The sequence below is a fragment of the Myotis myotis genome, unplaced genomic scaffold, assembly GCF_014108235.1.
Source record: "Myotis myotis isolate mMyoMyo1 unplaced genomic scaffold, mMyoMyo1.p scaffold_m19_p_4, whole genome shotgun sequence".
Taxonomy (NCBI): Eukaryota; Metazoa; Chordata; class Mammalia; order Chiroptera; family Vespertilionidae; genus Myotis; species Myotis myotis.
The window spans coordinates 52,338,826-52,360,526 of NW_023416346.1; the positions used below are offsets into that span (position 1 = coordinate 52,338,826).

Below are 21,701 nucleotides of genomic sequence, written 5' to 3' on the forward strand. Positions count from 1 at the left end.
AATGGTGATAAGGAAAAAAAATTCTTGATAAATTTTAAAACACTAAAATCATACTAAGTCTGTTCTCTGACCACATCAGAATGAAATCAGTGGCAGGAATGTTGAAATATTCTCAAATAATATATTCACAAATAGCAATGTGAATTAAATAACACAACCCTAAATAACCAATGAGTACATGAAGAAATAAGGTAAATTATAAAATACTTCTTGCATCCCAGTAAAAAAAGAGAGAGAGAGAGAAAATACTTAAAAATTAATGGAAGCAAAACCACAACATATTCAACTTATTGGCTCTTTGAGGAAGACACGGTTGCAGCTGCAGCAGAGCTCCATCCTGCCCACTCCTCCTACTGAGTCACTGCTGCTTGCCTTCACCACTGTTCACTCTTACCACAGAACAAGTTGGTCAGAGAGCTGCCCTGCAGCCATGGCTTTTAAAGATACCTGAAAGACATTGGTGGAACCAGAAGTGATGATTCACCGAATTAGAATTACTCTAACCAGCCACGAAGTAAAATCTTTGTAGGTGTGTGCTGACTTGATCAGTGGGGCAAAGAAAAAGAATCTCAAAATGAAAGGACCAGTTCAGATGCTTGTGAAGACTCTGAGAATCACTACAAGAAAAGCTTGATGTGGGGAGGGTTCTAAGACTTAAGGCTAGGCTTCAGATGAGGAGCCACAAGCCTTTCATTGATTTGCACAGTCCTGAGACTGTTAAGCAGATTACTTTCATCAGTATTGAGCCAGAAGTCAAAGTTGAAGTCACCATTGCAGATGCTTAAATCAACCTTTTTAATAAATTGACTGTCAGTTTAAAAAAAACCTTATAGGATATGGCTAAAGCAGTGTTTAGAGGGAAATTTGTAGTTGTAAATGTGTAGATTAAAAAAAAAATGAAAGACCTCGAAATCAACCACCTAACCTAATATTTTAAAGAAAACTACACAAAGAAGAACAAATTAAATCCAAAGCAATCAGAATGAAGGAAATAACAAAGATTAGAGTGGAAATCAATAAAATGGAAAACTAATAAAATCAAGAGTTGGTTCTTCAAAATTAATAACAAAATTGACAAATTTTTAGCTAGACAGACCATGACCAGAGAGAAGATGCAAATTATTAAGATCAGGAATATAAGAGGGAACATTACTACTGAAATTTCAGAAATAAAATTGACTATATAAGAATACTATGAATAATTGTATGCAGGTAAATTAGACACACTACAAGGAATAGACAGATTTATGGGACACAAGCCAGCAAAACTTATAAGAAGAAATAGAAAAAAATGAATAGATAGAACAAAATAAATGGATGGAAAAATTAATTTTTTAAAAAATCTCACAAATAAAAGCCTTGGACCAAATAACTTAACTAGTGAATTCTATCAAATGGTGTTTCTTTTTTTTTTTTTTTTAAATAACTCTAAACAGTCATAAAACATTCCACAAAAATTGGAAGAGGAGTCAAAACTCCTTAACTCATTCAAGGCCAAAATCACATAGATCTTAAAAACCATAAGAAGCCTTAGATGGCATTTAAGGTCGAATTATTATTATTCAAAATGGGCAGGTAAATGGGAGGCAGTCAGATCCTATATGTCCTTGTTAAAAGTATTCTGGATCATTTCTAATTTTTGAGTCACCACGATCCATGTTTTTTTGCTGTTTGTCTTAAGTTTTGCTTTTCAGCATCTAATATAACATTTACATATCATAAACAAAAGTAACAATACTAAACCAATAACATAGATTAGGAAGAGAAAATCTCTAATACTAGACAAGGAAAAGTCTGAGGGGAACATGCATCCCAGCCAATGGAAAAACCCTTTACATAAGGTTATGGTCTTGCCCCATCCCCAGTGGTCCACCTGTTCAGAAAGACATGCTGACACTGAGACATCCAAAACATGAGCCTTCCTAGCACCATGGTACTCCATTATCCAACCAAATGTTGGTCATCAATGCATCCTTTGGATTGATTTATGAACAAAAGGGGGATGTGTGGACGAAAGGGGCCACATGCTAACCTGACAAGCTCAGGGGAGGCCTGCATGGCAGCCTTGCAACCTCAGAGACCTAAAGTAACCACAAAAGATGGTCTGAAAATTAAATATTTAACTACAAACAGGTTATACTGGGTAGTCATGTCCTAGGCTAGTATTTTCCCTGACAAAGATCAACTTAGATCTTTACTGAGCCCATTTGATTTTTTGCCTCTAAGATAACATATCTGTGAGATATCTTCCCGACCCCTCCAGGCACAACAAATGACACCAGGACATTCTCTCATTGTTATTGTTATCAAGTTAATTATCAATTGTTAATTATGTAAAACTGTCCTGTATTCATCTATGTAAAAGTAGCATATGTCCATCATTTTACTTTTTACCCTATCCCAGAGGTTTCCCCGCTTTTCTTTATCCCACCTTTTTAATCTATCACCAATGGATTTCATGTAACCCACCTATGTCCCTTTCCTTTGATTTCAATGTATAAATACAGATGGAACCCGCCATTCTCCGGAGCATTATCTCAATTCATTTAGGTTCTGCTATATGTTGACAGTTTGGCTCAAATAAACTCTCAAAAATTAAAAAACAAAAACAAAAAACAAACAAACAAATGAAAAAAAAAAACCACATAAGAAGCCTAGCAAATCTAATTAAGCGACATATAAAAAGCAGAGGACAAGATCTGGTTTCACTGGCATATCTGACCAAACCTTTAAAGAAGAATTAATACCAATCATGCTCAAACTCTTCCAAAAATTAAAGAGACACAAATGCCTTCCAAGTCATTCTATGATGCCAGTAATATGCTGATATAAAATATGCTGATATAAAAGCCAGACAAATACATTATAAGAAAACTCCAGATCTACATCTCATATAAATATTGATGCAGAAAAAATTCTCAACAAATACTAGGAAAATAAATTTAAGAGCACATTAAAAGGATTATACACCATGATTAAGTGGGATTTATGCCAGAATGCAAGGTTTAGTCAACATATTAAAATCTAGAGGAGAAACCAAGATGGCGGCATAGGTTAACGCCAGAGATTGCTGCCTCGAACAACCACTTCAAAAAACAACTAAAAGACGGAATGGACATCATCCAGAACCACAGGAAGGCTGGCTGAGTGGAAATTCTACAACTAGGAGGAAAGAGAATATCATACCCAGACTCAGAGGAGGCACAGTGCTGAAGTGAAATACTAAGGTGCGGAGTGCACGTGGAGCGGGTTGGAGGCGGAGGGCGTGGTTGTTGTTTTCAATTGGGAGGGAGTTTCAGACTCTGAGATCCAGATCCGGGCGAGTCTCTAGGGACCCAGACTCAAACGGGAGAAGCAGGACTGTCTGGCTTCGGTCGGAACTCGAAGGCAGCTTTCTCTCCAAGGTTTGCAGCGGTTGCTGGGACTCTGTGAGGCAGAGCCCCTAGAGACGGAACTGAGAGCAGCCATACTGCTCGCTCCGGCCCGCCCTGTAGATCCCAGGGGACCCGCCCCGCCCAAGCCCTGCACAGAGCCATTTGCCGGATAGCCTCAGTTAAAGGCTAGATCAGCACCACCCAAGAGATCCAGCACAGAAGCTCTCCCACTGCAGACACAGCAGACTCTCATAGCCAGTTAGCCTGAAGGTCAAATCACCCCTGGTATTGCCGACAACAATCAAGGCTTAACTACAACAAGACTGCACACAAAGACCACTAGGGGGTGCACCAAGAAAGCATAAAAAATGCACAGACAAAGAAACAGGACAAAACTGTCAATGGAGGATATTGAGTTCAGAATCACACTTTTAAGGGCTCTCAAGAACTGTCTAGAAGCCGTCCATAAATGTAGTGAGATCCTCAAGAAATCTAATGAGACCCTCGATGTTATGATAAAGAACCAACTAGAAATTAAGCATACACGGACTGAAATAATGAATATTATACAGACTCCCAACAGCAGACCAGAGGAGCGCAAGAATCAAGGCAAAGATTTGAAATGCGAAGAAGCAAAAAACACCTAACCAGAAAAGCAAAATGAAAAAAGAATCCGAAAATACAAAGATAGTGTAAGGAGCCTCTGGGACAGCTTCAAGCATACCAACATCCGAATTATAGGGGTTCCAGAAGATGAGAGAGAGCAAGATATTGAAAACCTATTTGAAGAAATAATGACAGAAAACTTCCCCCACCTGGTAAAAGAAATAGACTTACAGGTCCAGGAAGCGCAGAGAACCCCAAACAAAAGGAATCCAAAGAGGACCACACCAAGACACATCATAATTAAAATGCCAAGAGCAAAAGACAAAGAGAGAATCTTAAAAGCAGCAAGAGAAAGAAACTCAGTTACCTACAAGGGAATACCCATATGACTGTCAGCTGATTTCTCAACAGAAACTTTGCAGGCCAGAAGGGAATGGCAAGAAATATTCAAAGTGATGAATACCAAGAACCTACAACCAAGATTACTTTATCCAGCAAAGCTATCATTCAGAACTGAAGGTCAGATAAAGAGCTTCACAGATAAGGAAAAGCTAAAGGAGTTCATCACCACCAAAACAGTATTATATGAAATGCTGAAAGGTATCCTTTAAGAAGAGGAAGAAGAAGAAAAAGGTAAAGATACAAATTATGAACAACAAACATGCATCTATCAACAAGTGAATCTAAGAATCAAGTGAATAAATAATCTGGTGATCATAATAGAATCAGGGACATAGAAAGGGAATGGACTGACTATTCTTAGGGGGGAAAGGGGTGTGGGAGATGCGGGAAGAGACTGGACAAAAATCGTGCACCAATGGATGAGGACAGTGGGTGGGGAGTGAGGGCAGGGGGTGAGGTGGGAACTGGGAGGAGGGGAGTTATGGGGGGAAAAAAGAGGAACAAATGTAATAATCTGAACAATAAGGATTTAATTAAAAAAACATATTAAAATCTATCAATGTAATACACCTAATTAATAGAATAAAGAAAAAAAATGCATGCTTACCTCAATTGATACATAAAAATCAGTTTACAATATCCAAGAACCCTTCATGATAAAAACACTTTACAGCTAGGAATAGAAGGGAACTTCCTCAATGTGATAAATGGCATCTATGAAAAATGACAGCTAACATCATACTTAATGGTGAAAGACAGAAAGTTTTCCCCCTTGGATTAAGAACAAAAAGATGTCCACTCTCATTATTTCTATTTAATATTGTACTGTAGTTTCTAGTCTTATTAATTAAGCAAAGCAAATAAATAAAATGCAAAACATTAGAGAGGAAGCAATAAAATCATTTCTATTTGCAGATGATGTGACCTTATATATAGAAAATGCTAAAAAAAACTCACTAAAGACATAATAGAGCTAACACATGCATTCAGCATAGTGGCAGGATACAAGATCTATAAAAACAATAATTATATTTCTATACACTAGCAATGAACAGTTTAAAAACAGAATTAAGGCAACAATTCCATTTACAGTAGCATATAATAGAATAAAATATTTAGAAATATATTTTTTTAATATATTTTATTGATTTTTTTACAGAGAGGAAGGGAGAGAGATAGAGAGTTAGAAACATCGATGAGAGAGAAACATCGATCAGCTGCCTCCTGCACATCTCCTACTGGGGATATGCCCGCAACCCAGGTACATGCCCTTGACCGGAATCGAACCTGGGACCTTTCAGTCCTCAGGCCGACGCTCTATCCACTGAGCCAACCCGGTTTCGGCTAGAAATACATTTAAAAAGTAGTTAAGACACGTATACCAGAAAATACAAAACAGAATTGAAAGAAATTAAAGACCTATATAAAGACATCCTGTGTTTGTACAATGGAAGATATACTATTGTTAAAATACAATATACCCCAAAGTGATAAACAGATTCAAAGCAATCTATCAAAATGCCAGCTGGCTTTTTTTTAAGGTGACAAGCTAATCCTAAAATTCATATAGAATCACAAGGGAGCCTGAAGAGCCAAAACCATTCTAAAAAAGAACAAAGTTGGAAAATTCACAATTTCAAAACTTACTAAAAAGTTACAGTAATCAAGACTGTATGGTACTGCCATAAGGATAAACATATAGATCAATGGAATGAAATTAAGAGTACAGAAATAAACCCATACACTTATGGTCAATTAATTTTTCAAAGGGTGCCAAAACAATTTAATGGGGGAAAGAATAGTCTTTTCAAGAAATGGTGATGGAACAACTGGATAACTGAATGCAAAAGAATGAAGGTGGACCCTTACCTCACATCATGTATAAAATTAATTCAAAATGAATCAAATATTTAAATGTAAAAGAGACACAGCTGATTCTCACAGCCAGTTGGCCTGCAGGTCAAATCCTCCCAGTATCAACTACAACAATCAAGGCTTAACTACAACAAGACTGCGCACAAAGACCACTAGGGGGTGCACCAAGAAAGCATAAAAAATGCAGAGACAAAGAAACAGGACAAAATTGTCCATTGAGGATATAGAGTTCAGAACCACACTTTTAAGGGCTCTCAAGAACTGTCTAGAAGCCGCTGATTAACATAATGAGATCTACAAGAAATCTAATGAGACCCTCGATGTTATGATAAAGAACCAACTAGAAACTAAGCATACACTGACTGAAATAAAGAATATTATACAGACTCCCAACAGCAGACCAGAGGAGCGCAAGAATCAAGGCAAAGATTTGAAATGTGAAGAAGCAAAAAACACCCAACCGGTAAAGCAAAATGAAAAAAGAATCCAAAAATACGAAAATAGTGTAAGGAGCCTCTGGGACAGCTTCAAGGGTACCAACATCCGAATTATAGGGGTGCCAGAAGATGAGAGAGAGCAAGATATTGAAAACCTATTTGAAGAAATAATGACAGAAAACTTCCCCTACCTGGTCAAAGAAATAGACTTACAAGTCCAGGAAGCGCAGAGAACCCCAAAAAAAGGAATCCAAAGAGGACCACACCAAGACACATCATAATTAAAATGCCAAGAGCAAAAGACAAAGAGAGAATCTTAAAAGCAGCAAGAGAAAGAAACTCAGTTACCTACAAGGGAATACCCATATGACTGTCAGCGGATTTCTCAACAGAAACTTTGCAGGCCAGAAGGGAGTGGCAAGAAATATTCAAAGTGATGAATGCCAAGAACCTACAACCAAGATTACTTTATCCAGCAAAGCTATCATTCAGAATTGAAGGTCAGATAAAGAGCTTCACAGATAAGGAAAAGCTAAAGGAGTTCATCACCACCAAAACAGTATTATATGAAATGCTGAAAGGTATCCTTTAAGAAGAGGAAGAAGAAGAAGAAAAAGGTAAAGATACAAATTATGAACAACAAATATGCATCTATCAACAAGTGAATCTAAGAATCAAGTGAATGAATAATCTGATGAACAGAATGAACTGTTGATTATAATAGAATCAGGGACATAGAAAGGGAATGGACTGACTATTCTTGGGGGGGAAAGGGGTGTGGGAGATGCGGGAAGAGACTGGACAAAAATCGTGCACCTATGGATGAGGACAGTGGGTGGGGAGTGAGGGCGGAGGATGGGTGGGAACTGGAAGGAGGGGAGTTATGGGGGGAAAAAAGAGGAACAAATGTAATAATCTGAACAATAAAGATTTAATTATAAAAAAAATAAATGTAAGAGCTAAAACTATAAAACTCTTAGGAGCAGAAAACATAAGGGCAAATCTTCATGACCTTGGATTAGGCAATGGTTTCCTTGATATGACAGTAACAGGAAAAGCAACAAAATGAAAAACAAACAGGATTTCATTAATATTAAAATATTTTGTACTTCAAAGGACACCTTCAAGAAAGTAACAAGGTGCCCTAGCTGGTTTGCTCAGTGATTAGAGTATCAGCGTATGGACTGAAGGGTCATGGGTTTGATTCCTGGTCAAGGGCAAGCTTGATCCCCAGCGCCGGTTGGGTGCATGCAGGAGGCAACCAATAGATGTGTCTCTCTCACATCCATGTTTCTCTCTGTCTGTCTCTCCCCCTCCCTCCCACTCTTTCTCAAAACCAATGGAAAAAAATATCCCCAGGTCAGGAATAACAACAACAAAAAGTAACAAAACAACCTTCAGAATGGGAGATAATATTTGGAAATCATATATCTGATAAGAGACTAGTATTCAGAATATATAAAGTATTCTTACAGCTCAAGAAAAAAGAAAAATAACCCAATTAAAAAATGGGAAAAGCACTTAGACATTTCTCTAAAGAATATATGCAAAAGACTAACAAGCACACAAAAAGATGTTCAGCATCATTAGTTCTTAGGAAAATGCAAATCAAAACCACAGTAAGATACCACTTCATACCCACTGAGATGGTTATAATTTAAAAAGTGGAAAAATAAGTTTTGGTAAGCATGTAGAAAAAATGAAACACTTATGCAGTGCTGTGGAAAACTCTTTGGCAGTTTTCTGAAGAAGTTGAACATAGAATTATATGATCAAGCAAATCTACTCCTAGGTATATACCCCCAAAACTGAAAAAAATATTAAAAAATACTTGTACATAAATATTCATTACAGCATGATACACAACCATCAAAAGGTGGAAACAACCCCAAATGTCAATGGATGAAAGAATAAACAAAATTTGGTATATCTATAATAGATTATTATTAAACTTAACAAATACTGAAGTACTTACACATAATATGGATCAACCTTGAAAACATTATGCTAAATGGAATAAACCAGACAAAAATGGTCATATATTGAATTATTCCATTTTTACAAAACATCCAGAATAGGCAAATCCATAGAAACAGAAAGCAGATTAGTGGCAGCCAAGGACTTCAGGGAGTGGGGAGTAAATGCGTAATGGGTAAGAGGTTTTCTTTTGGGATGATGAAAATGTTTTAGAACTAAACAGAGGTGGTGGTTGCACACATTGTGAATGTACTAAATGCCACTTGATTTGTTCACTTTAAAATAGTTTAACATTATTTGAATTTCATCTCAATGAAAAAAATAAAGGCATGAAGTATTGACAATGCTACAATGTGAATAAGCCTTGAAAATATTACATTAAGTGAAAAAAAAGAGGCACAAAAGGTCATATATTGTATGAACTATTTGTACAAAATGTCCAGGTATGCTATTCTTTAGAGAAAAAATTAGTTGTCAAAGGCTGGGGGAAGGGATAAATAGGAGGATAGTGAATCATTGCTAATGGATATGAAGTTTTCTTTCTGAGGTGATGAAAATGTTCTGGAATTTAATAGTGATGATGCTTGTGTAACTTAGTGAATATACTAAAAATCATAGAATTATAAAGATTGAGAGGGTGAATTTATGATATATAAGATATAAAGAATAAAAAGTGAATGCACTGTTTAAACAAAAATAATAAGGATGTAGAATGATGTTTACAACATTAAAGTTACAGTATCTATCTATCTATCTATCTATCTATCTATCTATCTATCATCTATCTATCTATCATCTAGCTATCATCTATCTATCTATCTATCTATCTATCTATCTATCTATCTATCTATCAATCATCACCCTAATATGCAAATAGACTGAACAGCAGAACAACCAAACAACAGGTCACTGACCACCAGGGGGTGCACGTGGGACATGGCGGGCATTGGCCACTGCGGGTTGGTGGAGCAGGTGAGCAGAGGTGCCAGACCAAGGCGGGGTGCCAGTCACTGTCATCAGGGCAAGCCTCTGGCGGTTACTGAAAATTCTTTGCTCCAGCACGCTGCGGTCCTGCCCGGTGCTTGCACCTGCTGCTGGTACTGCAGCCACTGCTTGCACCCACTGTCAGTGCCTGGCACTGGCCCAGATGGCTCGCCGCCAGCAGTGGGTGCGAGTGGCAGCTACTGGCCCCGATCACCCCTGAGGGCTTCTCCACCTCCCCCTGTTCCTGAGGGGTGATCAGGGCAGCAGCTTCTAACACCCACTGAGTGGCAGTGGAAGCAGGGCTGCTGGCAGACATGGGAGGGGCTGGGGGCTGCAGAGGATGGGCCAAGACCCTCCCCTGTGCCCACTGTAGCCTCGCAGCCCACAGTTCCTTTCAAGGTGCACAAATTCGTGCACTGGGCCCTAGTATGAAAATAATAGCACAATGATCAGGAGGGGAGAATTGAAAGTATACTGTTGTAACATTTTAAGCATACATGAAGTGATATTATATAACTTTGAATGTAAATAGTGATGAGTTAAATATGTATACCTAAACCTGAAAGCAGTCATTAATGAAACAAAATGTTATAGTTAATGTGCCACAAAGAAGATAAAATAAAATCAGAAAAATACTCAATCCAAAATAAGTCATTAAAAAGTGAACAAATTACCAATGGCACAAATAGAAAACAAACAGCAAGATGATAGATTTAAACCAAATCACATCAATAACCACATTAAATATAGTCTACTAAAAGGCAAAAATTGTTAGATTGAATAAGAAAGTGAGATCCAACTATATGCTGACTACAAGAAATACACTTTAAATATAAAGGCAGAAATAGATTAAAAGCAAAATGATGAGAAAAAAATATACCTAACACAAAGAAAGCTGGATGGCTATATTGCTATCTACATAGATTTCAGAGCAAAGACTATTAATATTTTCTCTACCATGTTACTATTATTATAATGAGATCATTTTATCAAGAGTCTTAAAATGTTTATGCACCTAATAACAGATATTCAAAATTGATGAAGCAAAAACTGATAGAACTGCAATGAGAAAAACCTTAGCACCCATATTGGTTTCTCAGAGCAGGAGAATGATGTATTTGTGAAAATGACTTTAGGCTGTTATCTCTTTCCACTCCATAGGGGAGTTTTCTGTGCTGCTGCTGGCCTTAAAGTGGAGAACCATTCCCATATCTGAAAGTACATAATCTATTAAAGGTTATATTTAAACCAAGTTATCTCAAAGCCTGGCTTCTTACTATAGTGATTACTATAAGCTAAGCAGAGTTCTGTTTTAGCTTAAATGTTTTTTACCTAGTCTTTAACCTTTCCAGCCTCTCTAAACTGATAAGTAACCACATACTCCTTGGCCCAGCTAGCTTGATATTTGTTCATCTGATTCACAGACTAAATTTTTTTCTGACAGGAGCCAAATAAGGAAAGTTACTGCATGTACAATATGGCTAATGGAGGTTATAGTTAGTAAACTCAAGTTCCTTCTCCTTGTGCTTATGTATAGTAATGTAAATGAAATACAACTCCTAGAAAGGACTACTTATTGATGTGCAGACATGTAGTCTAGCTGTAAATGTGCAGACTTTTACACACAGACTGAAGACATACACAACAAACCATCCTTCCAACATATGGTATCTTTAATGAAATTGGTGAGTTAAAAAAACATTGAGAAGGTGACAGCTAGGGAAATTAGTTATTCTATGACTATAATAAATGTTTAGAATAAAAAAGAGTAAGAAACATGAATTGGCTTTATAACTGAAAAGAGAAGACTAACCAAATATTGTCTTCCCAGTTTTTGTACAAGTGTAGACCATAAACTAATAATTCTTGCATAAGAAGTACACAGAAAAGAATGATCATTTTTTGTATATTTTTGTTTCTCAAAATTATTTAGGAGAACTTTGCCTAGTGAAGGGTGAACAAAACAAAATGTAAGAAACATTAAAATGGGAGACAACTGGTGTTGAGTGTGTTGGAGAATATAGCAAAAAGAAATTGCTCCATTAGATATTATAATTTGGTATGTAACAAAAAATTTTAAAATTATGATTAAAATGACTAAAATAACCTATATTTTAAAAAGTCAAATAAGAACTTAGGGGATAAAATTCAAAATAAATTTACTCTCAGTAGTAACTTCATGCAATATAAATTTTCTTACTTTGATAAACATGAATATAAAATCCTGCTCTCTGTACTCTAGTGTTTCCTATATTTTTTGTAAAGATTGACTCATGTCAGGTCACATCTAAATGACTCAACATTGTGAGCTAAAAGGGTGTTTACACACTATACACATTCTTTACTTACAGAGCAAAATAAACTTAACACTTTTATATTAAAAACCATGGAAAGAGTAGGATTAGTAGCACCATGAAAAATAATTCTTCCCCCAAACTGCAGTCTTTTATTTTACTCAGTGAGATTCTTCCCTTAATTGAATTTTTAATGCACCATTTTTGTTACTGGTCAAAATATATATAATCTTCATTTTATAATCCTTACAGAAAGTCATTCTGGACCCAAAAAGTGAATTCATATCCTTATTTCTTATGTAGAAAAATAATAGCGACTTTGTTCTAGCACATTGCTGAGGTACATCTGAATCTTCATGGTTACTAGTCAGCATGCTTTCTTGGTCATATATAGTAGCACCATTGTTGGGCAGCAGTGGTAAAATTGGGGAGAGTGAGACATTGCATCCTGGGATTTCATATATATATATATCACATTTTAAAGCACACACGGAATTTTTCAAAATATTATGTCCTTTTCATGCACACTTGACATCGGCTAATACGTGTCCTCAAGTCTCCTGTCTTCAGCGTTTCTGACTGAGGTTTGCTGGGAAATAAGAAACAAGACAATCGGGTTAGCCTTTTCTGGTATTTATATTATATTATTGGTTCAAATTCACATACAAACATTATTTTTTTAAAAATTGTTTAATATATTTTATTGATTTTTTATAGAGAGGAAGGGAGAGAGATAGAGAGTCAGAAACATCGATGAGAGAGAAACACCGATCAGCCGCCTCCTGCACACCTCCCCCTGGGGATGTGCCCGCAACCAAGGCACATGCCCTTGACCGGAATCGAACCTGGGACCCTTGAGTCCGCAGGCCAACGCTCTATCCACTGAGCCAAACCGGTCAGGGCACAAACATTATTTTTGAGAGCTTGTTTGGAGGTTCTAGCAGGGGAGTGCAGCTACTCGTATAGCCTTGACCAAAGACCAGTCCTCTCCTCTGTGGGGGAAGGCCATCCTCTTCTGATGGAGCACACAGCTGCAGCTTCTTGAGAGACACACATGGATGGGTGAGAGGAGGGTGACACCCGCCTAGCCAGCCAGATCAGCCGAATCAATCCTGGCGATCAATGGAGTGACAGATGTCACAGCCAGATCACCCTCACATCTGCAAACATTATTTCTGTATTAAAGAAGCTCTCCTGATGACTAATGGTTAACTTTTGAGCAATATGATCAAGTGCAGTGACTAGTATGACCTAAGAATGATTACTGGTAGGTATTTTTGTGACTTTTCTCTGCACCACTATTATCTTTGTCTATTTGTATCTCCCTCTTATACATTTTTCTAATAGTCCTATAATCAGGAGGATCTGGGCAACTGATGATGAATAAATGATAATATATAATACATAAGAAATGCATAAAGATAACACATAAGAAAACACTCAAAAGAAGCAACATATAAAATACATTTAAACTAAATAAAATCCAATAGATTGAAGTATCCTGAGGTACATGCGTTATAAGTGTTCTCCCCAATGAAAACACTTGAATGAGAGGCTTGAAAACATCCTTGGAAAAGAGTTAATTGGACTGGCAGAGGGAACACAGATTATAGCTTTAATTCCTGGGATGGCCTCCATCTAGTTAAATAGCTGCTCACTTGTTATTGAGCAGGTCACATGACCTTTCCTGGCTTTGCTTGTTTTGCTACTGAAGAATTACTACTAAGCCATCTCAAAGCACACATACCTACTATTAGCTAACTTTGTTTATCTCATATGAGTCAGGTATATGAGGAGAACAAGCAAGAATGGACACATTCCACTAAATTTTTTAACATTTGTTAGGTATAAACCATTCATAAATTGTCTCTCTTTTCTCTAGCATCTCTGAAGGAAGCTAAGGACCTAAATTAAACTAAAATTATAAGCACCTTACCTGAACATGTCTGACACATCTACAGTTGCCAGCCAAAAGCTGTAGGAATTGGCATAGTAGTTGCAGGTACCCCGCCCATGGCATTCAATGAAAGGAGCTGAACGAAACTCTTCTAAGCATGAACCAGGGGAGGCCAGGGCTTGACCTGAGCCCTCTGCCCCAGCACTTGTATGCTAGAAAAGAAAAGGAAAAATGTGCTAATGCACTCATGTGCATACCTTAGTGGATACTCAAAGATATGTGCTAAACTCGCCAAAAAATCAAATCTAGTGAAGGAGCTAGGGACACAGGTAAGAGAATAGTATCTACACCAAGAATACTCAACAAAAGCAACAGGCAGATTATAAAAATATGTTCTATAAAATGTGTGAGGGGGAACAAAGTGCTTGGACAGCAGCTATTTGAGATCAAGCTTCTTATTATGCAAATGACAGGAATATTCATATTGGGAAGAAATGTTGATATGATGGACAGTTAGCTATGATAACAAAGACAAGAAAGCATGTTTCATACCATCATGAAGGAATAACCAATCCAAAGAGAATCCCATCCCTGAGGACAACGAGGAATCTGGATGGTCTGACTATGAACAGCAATCACCACAGCTGGAGCTTCACACACTGCACATCTAGTAAGGGAAGGTAAGAGGGAATACAATCTACAGAGTCAATATGTGGGAAATAGCATTCCCTCTTCTTTGGCTGCCATCCTGGTATAGAAGCCGATTAAGTTGTCTTCAATGCTCATAAAAGGAAGAGAAAATGCACTTTGAGAATTGCTTTTGCATAAGCCTTGTCTCCTAATATATATATAACAAAGTTATAAACAAAAACTGCAAGTTTTTTTTCAAGAAACTAAAGAATCACTACTGTAGCATTTTCATTTTCCATTCTGCCCTAAATTCATACTTGTTATAGTCAATGCCATAATTGCAATAAGAGGTTGGTTTAGTGTATTGCACATACTACTTGCTGTTAGAGTGCTCAAATGAAAGGTAGACATTTAGTAATGCTGAAACTGTGGTAAGAACAATGTCTGGTAAACTAGAAAAAGACAAGAAACAGACGCTTTCGCAACTCCCACCCATTATTTTTGGTTCAAAGATATTTGTTAACCATTTGGTCTACCTGGAGTACTACATATCCAGAATGCTGGGCAGTTACCCAGGCACTTGTAGATGTGGCTTAAATCTATAAAATCAAGTAAAATAGCAACAAAGTAAATACAACTTAGTCTACCAAGTCCATAATAAAGAACATGAGTGGACTTTTGAAATATTGAACCAATGGGCACAGTTTATCTACAAAAGAGGGACTATCTTTAGGGAACCTTCTACTCCCAACAATTGGGACAGACAAATATCACAAAAAATGAATTCCCATAGTATATACACCAAGGGTACTCAACAAAAATGATTTGGGCAAATGTATTTAAAAAGGGCATCCTAAATATGCTATTAAGAGGGGCTGGACTAGGTTTCACCTTTATATTCAAGGGAGAAAAAACTAGACTTTCCAATGATTCATCCTTTATGGTTGCTGGATTCCTAGGTAAATTGGGTTATGATCAGAATGAAAATGGCAATATCTAATATGCCTAGGAGATCAAGTTAAACTAGGGTTCAAACCTGAAAAAACTCCAAACTTCATGTATCACTTCCTCCTTCCCATAGCTAATCAACTGCCAAATCCTATCTTATTCTATTAAAGTGATACATGTACCCCGCTGAACGTTCCATCCACTCCTGCCAGGATTATTACATTATCTTCAATCTAATGATATCTCAACCTCAGGACTATCACCTCTGTAATCCATGTTACATACCAATGATTCTGTATTCTTCCCTAAAATGAAGGTAAAAAACTTTTCAGGGATCCCCATTATCCTATATAATAAAGAGGTAATATGCAAATTAACCCTCATGCCCTCACAAGATGGCTGCCTATGGCCAGGCCAGCATGGGGGTTAGTGAGGAATGACAAAATGACTGAACAAGCAGGCTGCATGGGGCGACCAGGCTGATAGGGGGGTTAGTGAGGGATGACCAAATGATTTAACAGCAGGCTGCGTGGGGTGACCAGGCCAGTGGCGGGGGGTCATGAGGGGTGACCAGGCTGGCAGGGGTGGCAGTTGGGGGTGACCAAGGCTGGCAGGGGAATGGCAGTTAGGGGTGACCAGGCTGGCAGAGGGGGGCAGCTGGGGGTGACCAGGCCAGCAGGGGGGGCAGTAAGAGGCAACCAGGCTGGTGGGGGGCAGTTAGGGGTGATTAAGCTAGTGGGGAGGCAGTAAGGGGTGACCAGGCCAGCAGGGGGGCAGTTAGGAGCTACCAGCCCGGCATGGATGGGACAGTTAGGGGTGACCAGGCTGGCAGGAAGGCATAGTTAGGGGTGACCAGGCAGGCAGGCAGGTGAACGATTAGGAGCCAGCAGTCCAGGATTGTGAGAGGGATGTCCGACTGCCAGTTTATGCCCGATCTCTGGGATTGGGCTTAAACCAGCAGTCGGACATCCCCCTAGGGGTCCCAGATTGGAGAGGGTGAAGGCTGGGCTGAGGGGACCCCTCCCATGCATGAATTTCGTGCACTCGACCTCTAGTATACCAAATAAATTCCAAATTAATTTACACAGTGAATGTCTGCTACCATCTGGGTCCAAGCTAACTACCCACTCAACTTCCCTTCTCACTATGCAACCTTTACAATCTACATTCTAAATACATCAATCTACTACCCATTTCCATATTCTCTGCCTTGTATGTCGTTCTTTCTTATAGTTGCTTGTGTCTCAATTCTATCCCATCCTTCAACGACATTTTTTCCATATAGTCACTCCAATTTCTCCAGTTATAATTATGCATCCCTTTATCTATGCTCTCAGAACACTTTTATTGAATCTATTGCAGCACTTAGCTCAAGCCATATATATATATATATATATATATATATATATATATATATATATATGATTAATTTATGTTATTTGCCTCATTACTAGACTGTAAGCTCTTTGTATACTGCACTATGTCTATCAGGAGGCTTGGTCAAAACACATAACCAATAAATACAAATCAAACTAAATACTGGATTAAAAATTATAAAGATACTTCTATTCTACCTAATCTGGGAGAAGTTTGATCAGATTATTAGTTTTGGACTCATTTCTGACTAGCTAAACCAATTGAAGATTAGAACAAGTCAAAGCTATATCAATGTCTTACCGACTAATGAATGGCTGGATGCTCTGGCCCTTCAGGGGCTCCATGTTCATTGGCATGGGCTCTGGAGTGGAGAGCCAGTAAGAATAATCATTTCTTGAAGCAAAGTTACAAACATTGTTGATGTTGCAGAACATGAAAGGCATGGTACTGAAGCGACGAAGGCAGCTGCCGGCTGTCCCTAGAAAGAATTGGGGAGTAAAAGATGAAGAACTTCATCAGGATGATACTTTAGTTTCTTCTAAAACAGTAATAAACTTTCAAAGAAAAAACGTGCCCACATTTATTTTTTAATATATTTTAATGATTTGAGAGAGGAAGGAGAGAGAAGGAAACATCAATGATGAGAGAGAATCATTGATCACAATTCTTAGATAATAAATGTGCAGGGGTGGGCAATAGTAGATTAACAGTTGTTAGTACATGAAACAGTAGATTATTTTGGTATTATTATTATTTATTAATTATTGTATTATTTTCCAGATAAACAACTGCAAACCTACTTTTGCCCACCCCTGTACTTTAATTCTTCAATTATGAAACACACATTTTAACATTTCTTGAATCAGGTTATATCTTATAACTTATGTAGACATTTATTGTGGTAGGTCATTATATATTACCTAACACTGTTTTTAAACTGGTGTTGTTTTATGAATAATATTGGGTGATTTATTCTGGACAATTGAAAAGCACAAACTGAGTCCTTATAATATCATATCAGTATTTCCTCTCTAGGCTTCCCTCTCTTCTTACAAGCCATCCAGAGAATGTATCTTGTGTGACTTTGTAATCACTTTAAGGCTAAGGACAATTATAGTGCTGACCACTATACACAACAACCACAGACAGGTTTTCAGGTGAATAATAAAACAAAAAAAATAAATAAGAGATAAAGATAAAGGGAGGGTGTGAGTGCAAGAGAAAAGAAATAGAGCTTTTGATTTTTGGGGGACGGGTAGGGGCAATAGAGGTTATCTGTACTAGTGATCAGGCCTTTCTTTTCTCATTTACTCACAAAAAGAATCATGAAAAATGATGTACCCTAACACATTTTTAAGTTGATATCTAAAATTTTCATCAGAAGTTTAAGTTGATACTGTTCTAGTAATTAAGGTATTGGTTATTGTCTCTGGGTTCCAGCCCCATCCTTCTATACTTTGTAATACTGGACGATGGGGCTTTGCAAACCACATTTCAAAATTGCCAGTTATCCTTTCTAGTGTTTTGTGAATATTTATATTTAAAAAATGAAAGCCTTATATCACTTTTAAAAGTATACAGTATAATAATTGAAATCTAACAACAAATATTTTAAAAAGTATATAAATTGGTTTTTAGAATTTGGAATTTATTTAATGTTCCTGTTGCATTTAGAAATTATACTTCCACTAGAGGCCCGGCGCATGAAATTTGTGCACTGGTGTGTGTGTGTGTGTGTGTGTGTCCCTCAGCCCAGCCTGCACCCTCTCCAATTTGGGACCCCTTGAGGGATGTCCAACTGCCTGTTTAGACCTGATCCAGGTGGCAGTTGGACATCCCTCTCACAATCCAGGACTGCTGGCTCCCAACTGCTCGCCTGCCTGCCAGCCTGACAGCCCCCTAACCACTCCCCTCCCAGCCTTATCGACACCTAACTGCTACCCTGCCAGCCTGATTGCCCCCAACTGCCCTTCCATACTGGCCTGGTTCCCCCCAACTTCCCTCCCCAGCAGGCCTGGGTCCCCCCCAACTTCCCTCCCCAGCAGGCCTGGGTCCCCCCCAACTGCCCTCCCCTGCAGGCCTTGTCCCCCCCAACTGCCCTCCCCTGCAGGCCTTGTCCCTCCCAACTGCCCTCCCCTGCAGGCCTGATCTCCCACAACTGCCCTCCCCTGCCAGCCTGGTCCCCCCTAACTGCCCTCTCCTGCAGGCCTGGTTCCCCCCAAGTGCCCTCCCTTGCAGGCCGTCTTGTGGTGGCCATCTTGTGTCCACATGGGAGCGGCCATCTTTGACCACATGGGGGTGGCCATCTTGTGTGTTGAAGTGATGGTCAATTTGCATATTACTCTTTTATTAGATAGGAGGATTACATCTCTCACTTAGTTTTATACTAATGTATTTTTTACTTTTGAAAGTTTTTTATTGATCATCCTATCATATTCCTCTGAAAAAATTACATAACTTAAAAATATTTTTATAAATATATATTTTTATTGTTTATAGCATTACAGATGTCCTCCATTTCCAACTCTTTTGTCCCCCTCCACCTAGCCCCTATCCCACCCAGGCCTTCACCACACTATTGTCTGTGTCCATGAGCTATGCATATAAATCTATAAATTCTTTAGTTAATCTCTCCCCATTCACCCCTGCCCCCACCTCTGAGGTATGTCAGTCTGTTCCATGCCTCCATACCTCTGGACCTTTTTTGTTGATCAATTTATTTTATTCATTAGATTCCACAAATAAGTGAGATCATGTGATATTTGTCTTTCTCAGTTTGGCTTATTTCATTTAGCATAATAATCTCCAGGTCCATCCATGCTGTCTCAAAGGGTAAGAGATCCTCTTTTTTTACTGCTGCATAGTATTCCATTGTATAAATGTCTCACAGCTTTTTTATCCATTCATCTACTGATGGGCACTTGGGCTGTTTCCAAATCTTAGTTATTGTAAATAATGCTGCTATGAACACAGGGGTGCATATATTCTTTATGATTGGTATTTCTGGATTCTTAGGATACATTCCTAGAAGTGGGATTGCTGGGTCAAATGGCAGTTAACTTTCTGCAACTATAAGGCTTTACATGTCAAATATTTTATTTTGAATTTTCATCATTACAGTTATTGTTAATTCACAAGAGATAAAATATACATAGTATAAATTTTGATAATTACTAAATATATAGAGTAACCTTTTATTGGAAATTCATTTCTTTGTTGTTGTTGTTGTTAATCCTCACCTGAGGATATTTTTCCCCACTGATTTTTATTTTTTTTAAATTCTTTATTAGTTAAGGTATTACAAATGTGTCCTCATCCCCTCCATTAAACCCCCATCCTCCCCCGCCCATTGATTTTTAGAGAGAATGGAAGTGAGAGGGGAGAGAGAGAGAGAGAGAGAGAGAGAGAGAGAGAGAAAGACATCAATGTAAAACAGACACACTGCATGGGTGGAACTGGAGAGCATTATGCTAAGTGAAATAAGCCAGTCAGAGAAAGATAAATATCACATGATCTCACTCATTTATGGAATATAATGAACAACATAAATTGATGGAACAAAAACAGATCCAGAGACAGAGAAGCATCGATCAGACCATCAAACCTCAGAGGGAAGGTAGAGGAGAATGGAGGTAAGGGAGAAAGATCAACCAAGGGACTTGTATGCATGCATATAAGCCTAACCAATGGACACAGACAACAGGGGGGTGAGTGCATGAGCGGGGGGGATCAAGGGGGTAATGGGGAGATAAGGACACATATGGAGTACCTTAATCAATGAATAAATTTTAAAAAAAGAGACACACTGACTGGTTGCACGTTCCCCGACTGGGGCTGGGGATTGATCCTGCAACCCAGGTATGTCCTTGACCAGGAATTGAACCAGGGACCTTTCTTTGCATGGGCTGACACTCCAACCACTGAAACAATTGAGCAACACTGGCCACGGTAGAAATGCATTTCTTAATGAGATTAATTAGAAGTGAATAATAGAACCTTAGGTAATAGAGCCTTTAACAACATTTTTTATTTTGAATTGTCCCTTTGAATTTGTCTCCCAGAAGCTTTCACATTTCAAGGCAATGTGTCACAGTGTGATTTTTTTTTCCATATAATGGGAAATGGGTGATAGTGAGAGGGAATAGTGCATATCCAAAGAACATACACAGGCAGTTCAACTTTTGGAGACAAAAACGTGGAAGTGGAGGATTTGAAAATGGATTCCTTTAAAATTATGCCTTGGTTATTCTTCATCTATCCAAAGGAGTATGCTTATTTCAAACTAAAGATGACTGATAAAACACCAATAATTCTTAAATCTTGTAGATTGTCAGAATCATTGGGAATTGTTTTACAATAAGTTTGGATTGGATCTAGAATCTTTTTAAAAGTTCCTCAGGTTGAAATCATTGATTTAGTCTGAATTTCCAATTTTTCAGAAAAAAAAATCTGGCTCAGAGAGAGGTGACTGACTTAAAGTCATGTGAAAGTGAATGACAAATTGGAATGATTAAAAAAATGAATGGATTCAGAATTGGTAGCTATTGTGCTCAAGTTCTTATCTCCATCAGTTTCCGAGTATATAGCTTTGAGTAAGTCACAACCTCTTAGCCATCTATGTATATAAAAGGCTAAGTGCCCAACTGTCCATCCAACCGACCGACTGGCTGGTACATATGTGCACTGGCAATTTAAAAATAAACCTTGACTTGCACATGTGCAATACATATAAAGCTCTCTCGCTGGCACCAACCACATGGGTGTGTTTCAATCTGAAGAAATTTTGGATATATTCGATGGAGATTTTTGCACCTATTTGAGTGATGATTCCATCGATTCAACGAATGATGCCAAAAAGGAAATTTTTCCCATCGAATTTCTTAATAGTATTCCTCCTTCA

General features: G+C 38.0%; 1 protein-coding gene and 1 pseudogene across 5 annotated transcripts in view; one reads left to right on the top strand and one right to left on the bottom strand.

Annotated features, from left to right (window-relative positions):
* The first annotated feature begins 430 nt into the window (after window positions 1–430).
* On the top strand, window positions 431–785 carry LOC118654481 (annotated as a pseudogene).
* Window positions 786–11,288: 10,503 nt separating this feature from the next.
* Window positions 11,289–21,701, bottom strand: part of COL4A5 (collagen type IV alpha 5 chain) — a 328,420-nt gene continuing 318,007 nt past the window's right edge. For 4 of the 5 annotated variants that reach the window (XM_036305697.1, XM_036305696.1, XM_036305695.1 and 1 more), the window contains 4 exons: window positions 17,102–17,279; window positions 14,399–14,513; window positions 13,886–14,058; window positions 11,289–12,538 (listed from right to left, as the gene is read on the bottom strand). In XM_036305697.1, the coding sequence (XP_036161590.1) occupies window positions 12,457–12,538; window positions 13,886–14,058; window positions 14,399–14,513; window positions 17,102–17,279 (548 nt within the window). In that variant the 3' untranslated portion in view covers window positions 11,289–12,456. Of the gene's footprint in view, window positions 12,539–13,885; window positions 14,059–14,398; window positions 14,628–17,101; window positions 17,280–21,701 lie in introns of those variants that run through there. The other variant, XM_036305698.1, reaches the window with a different exon arrangement.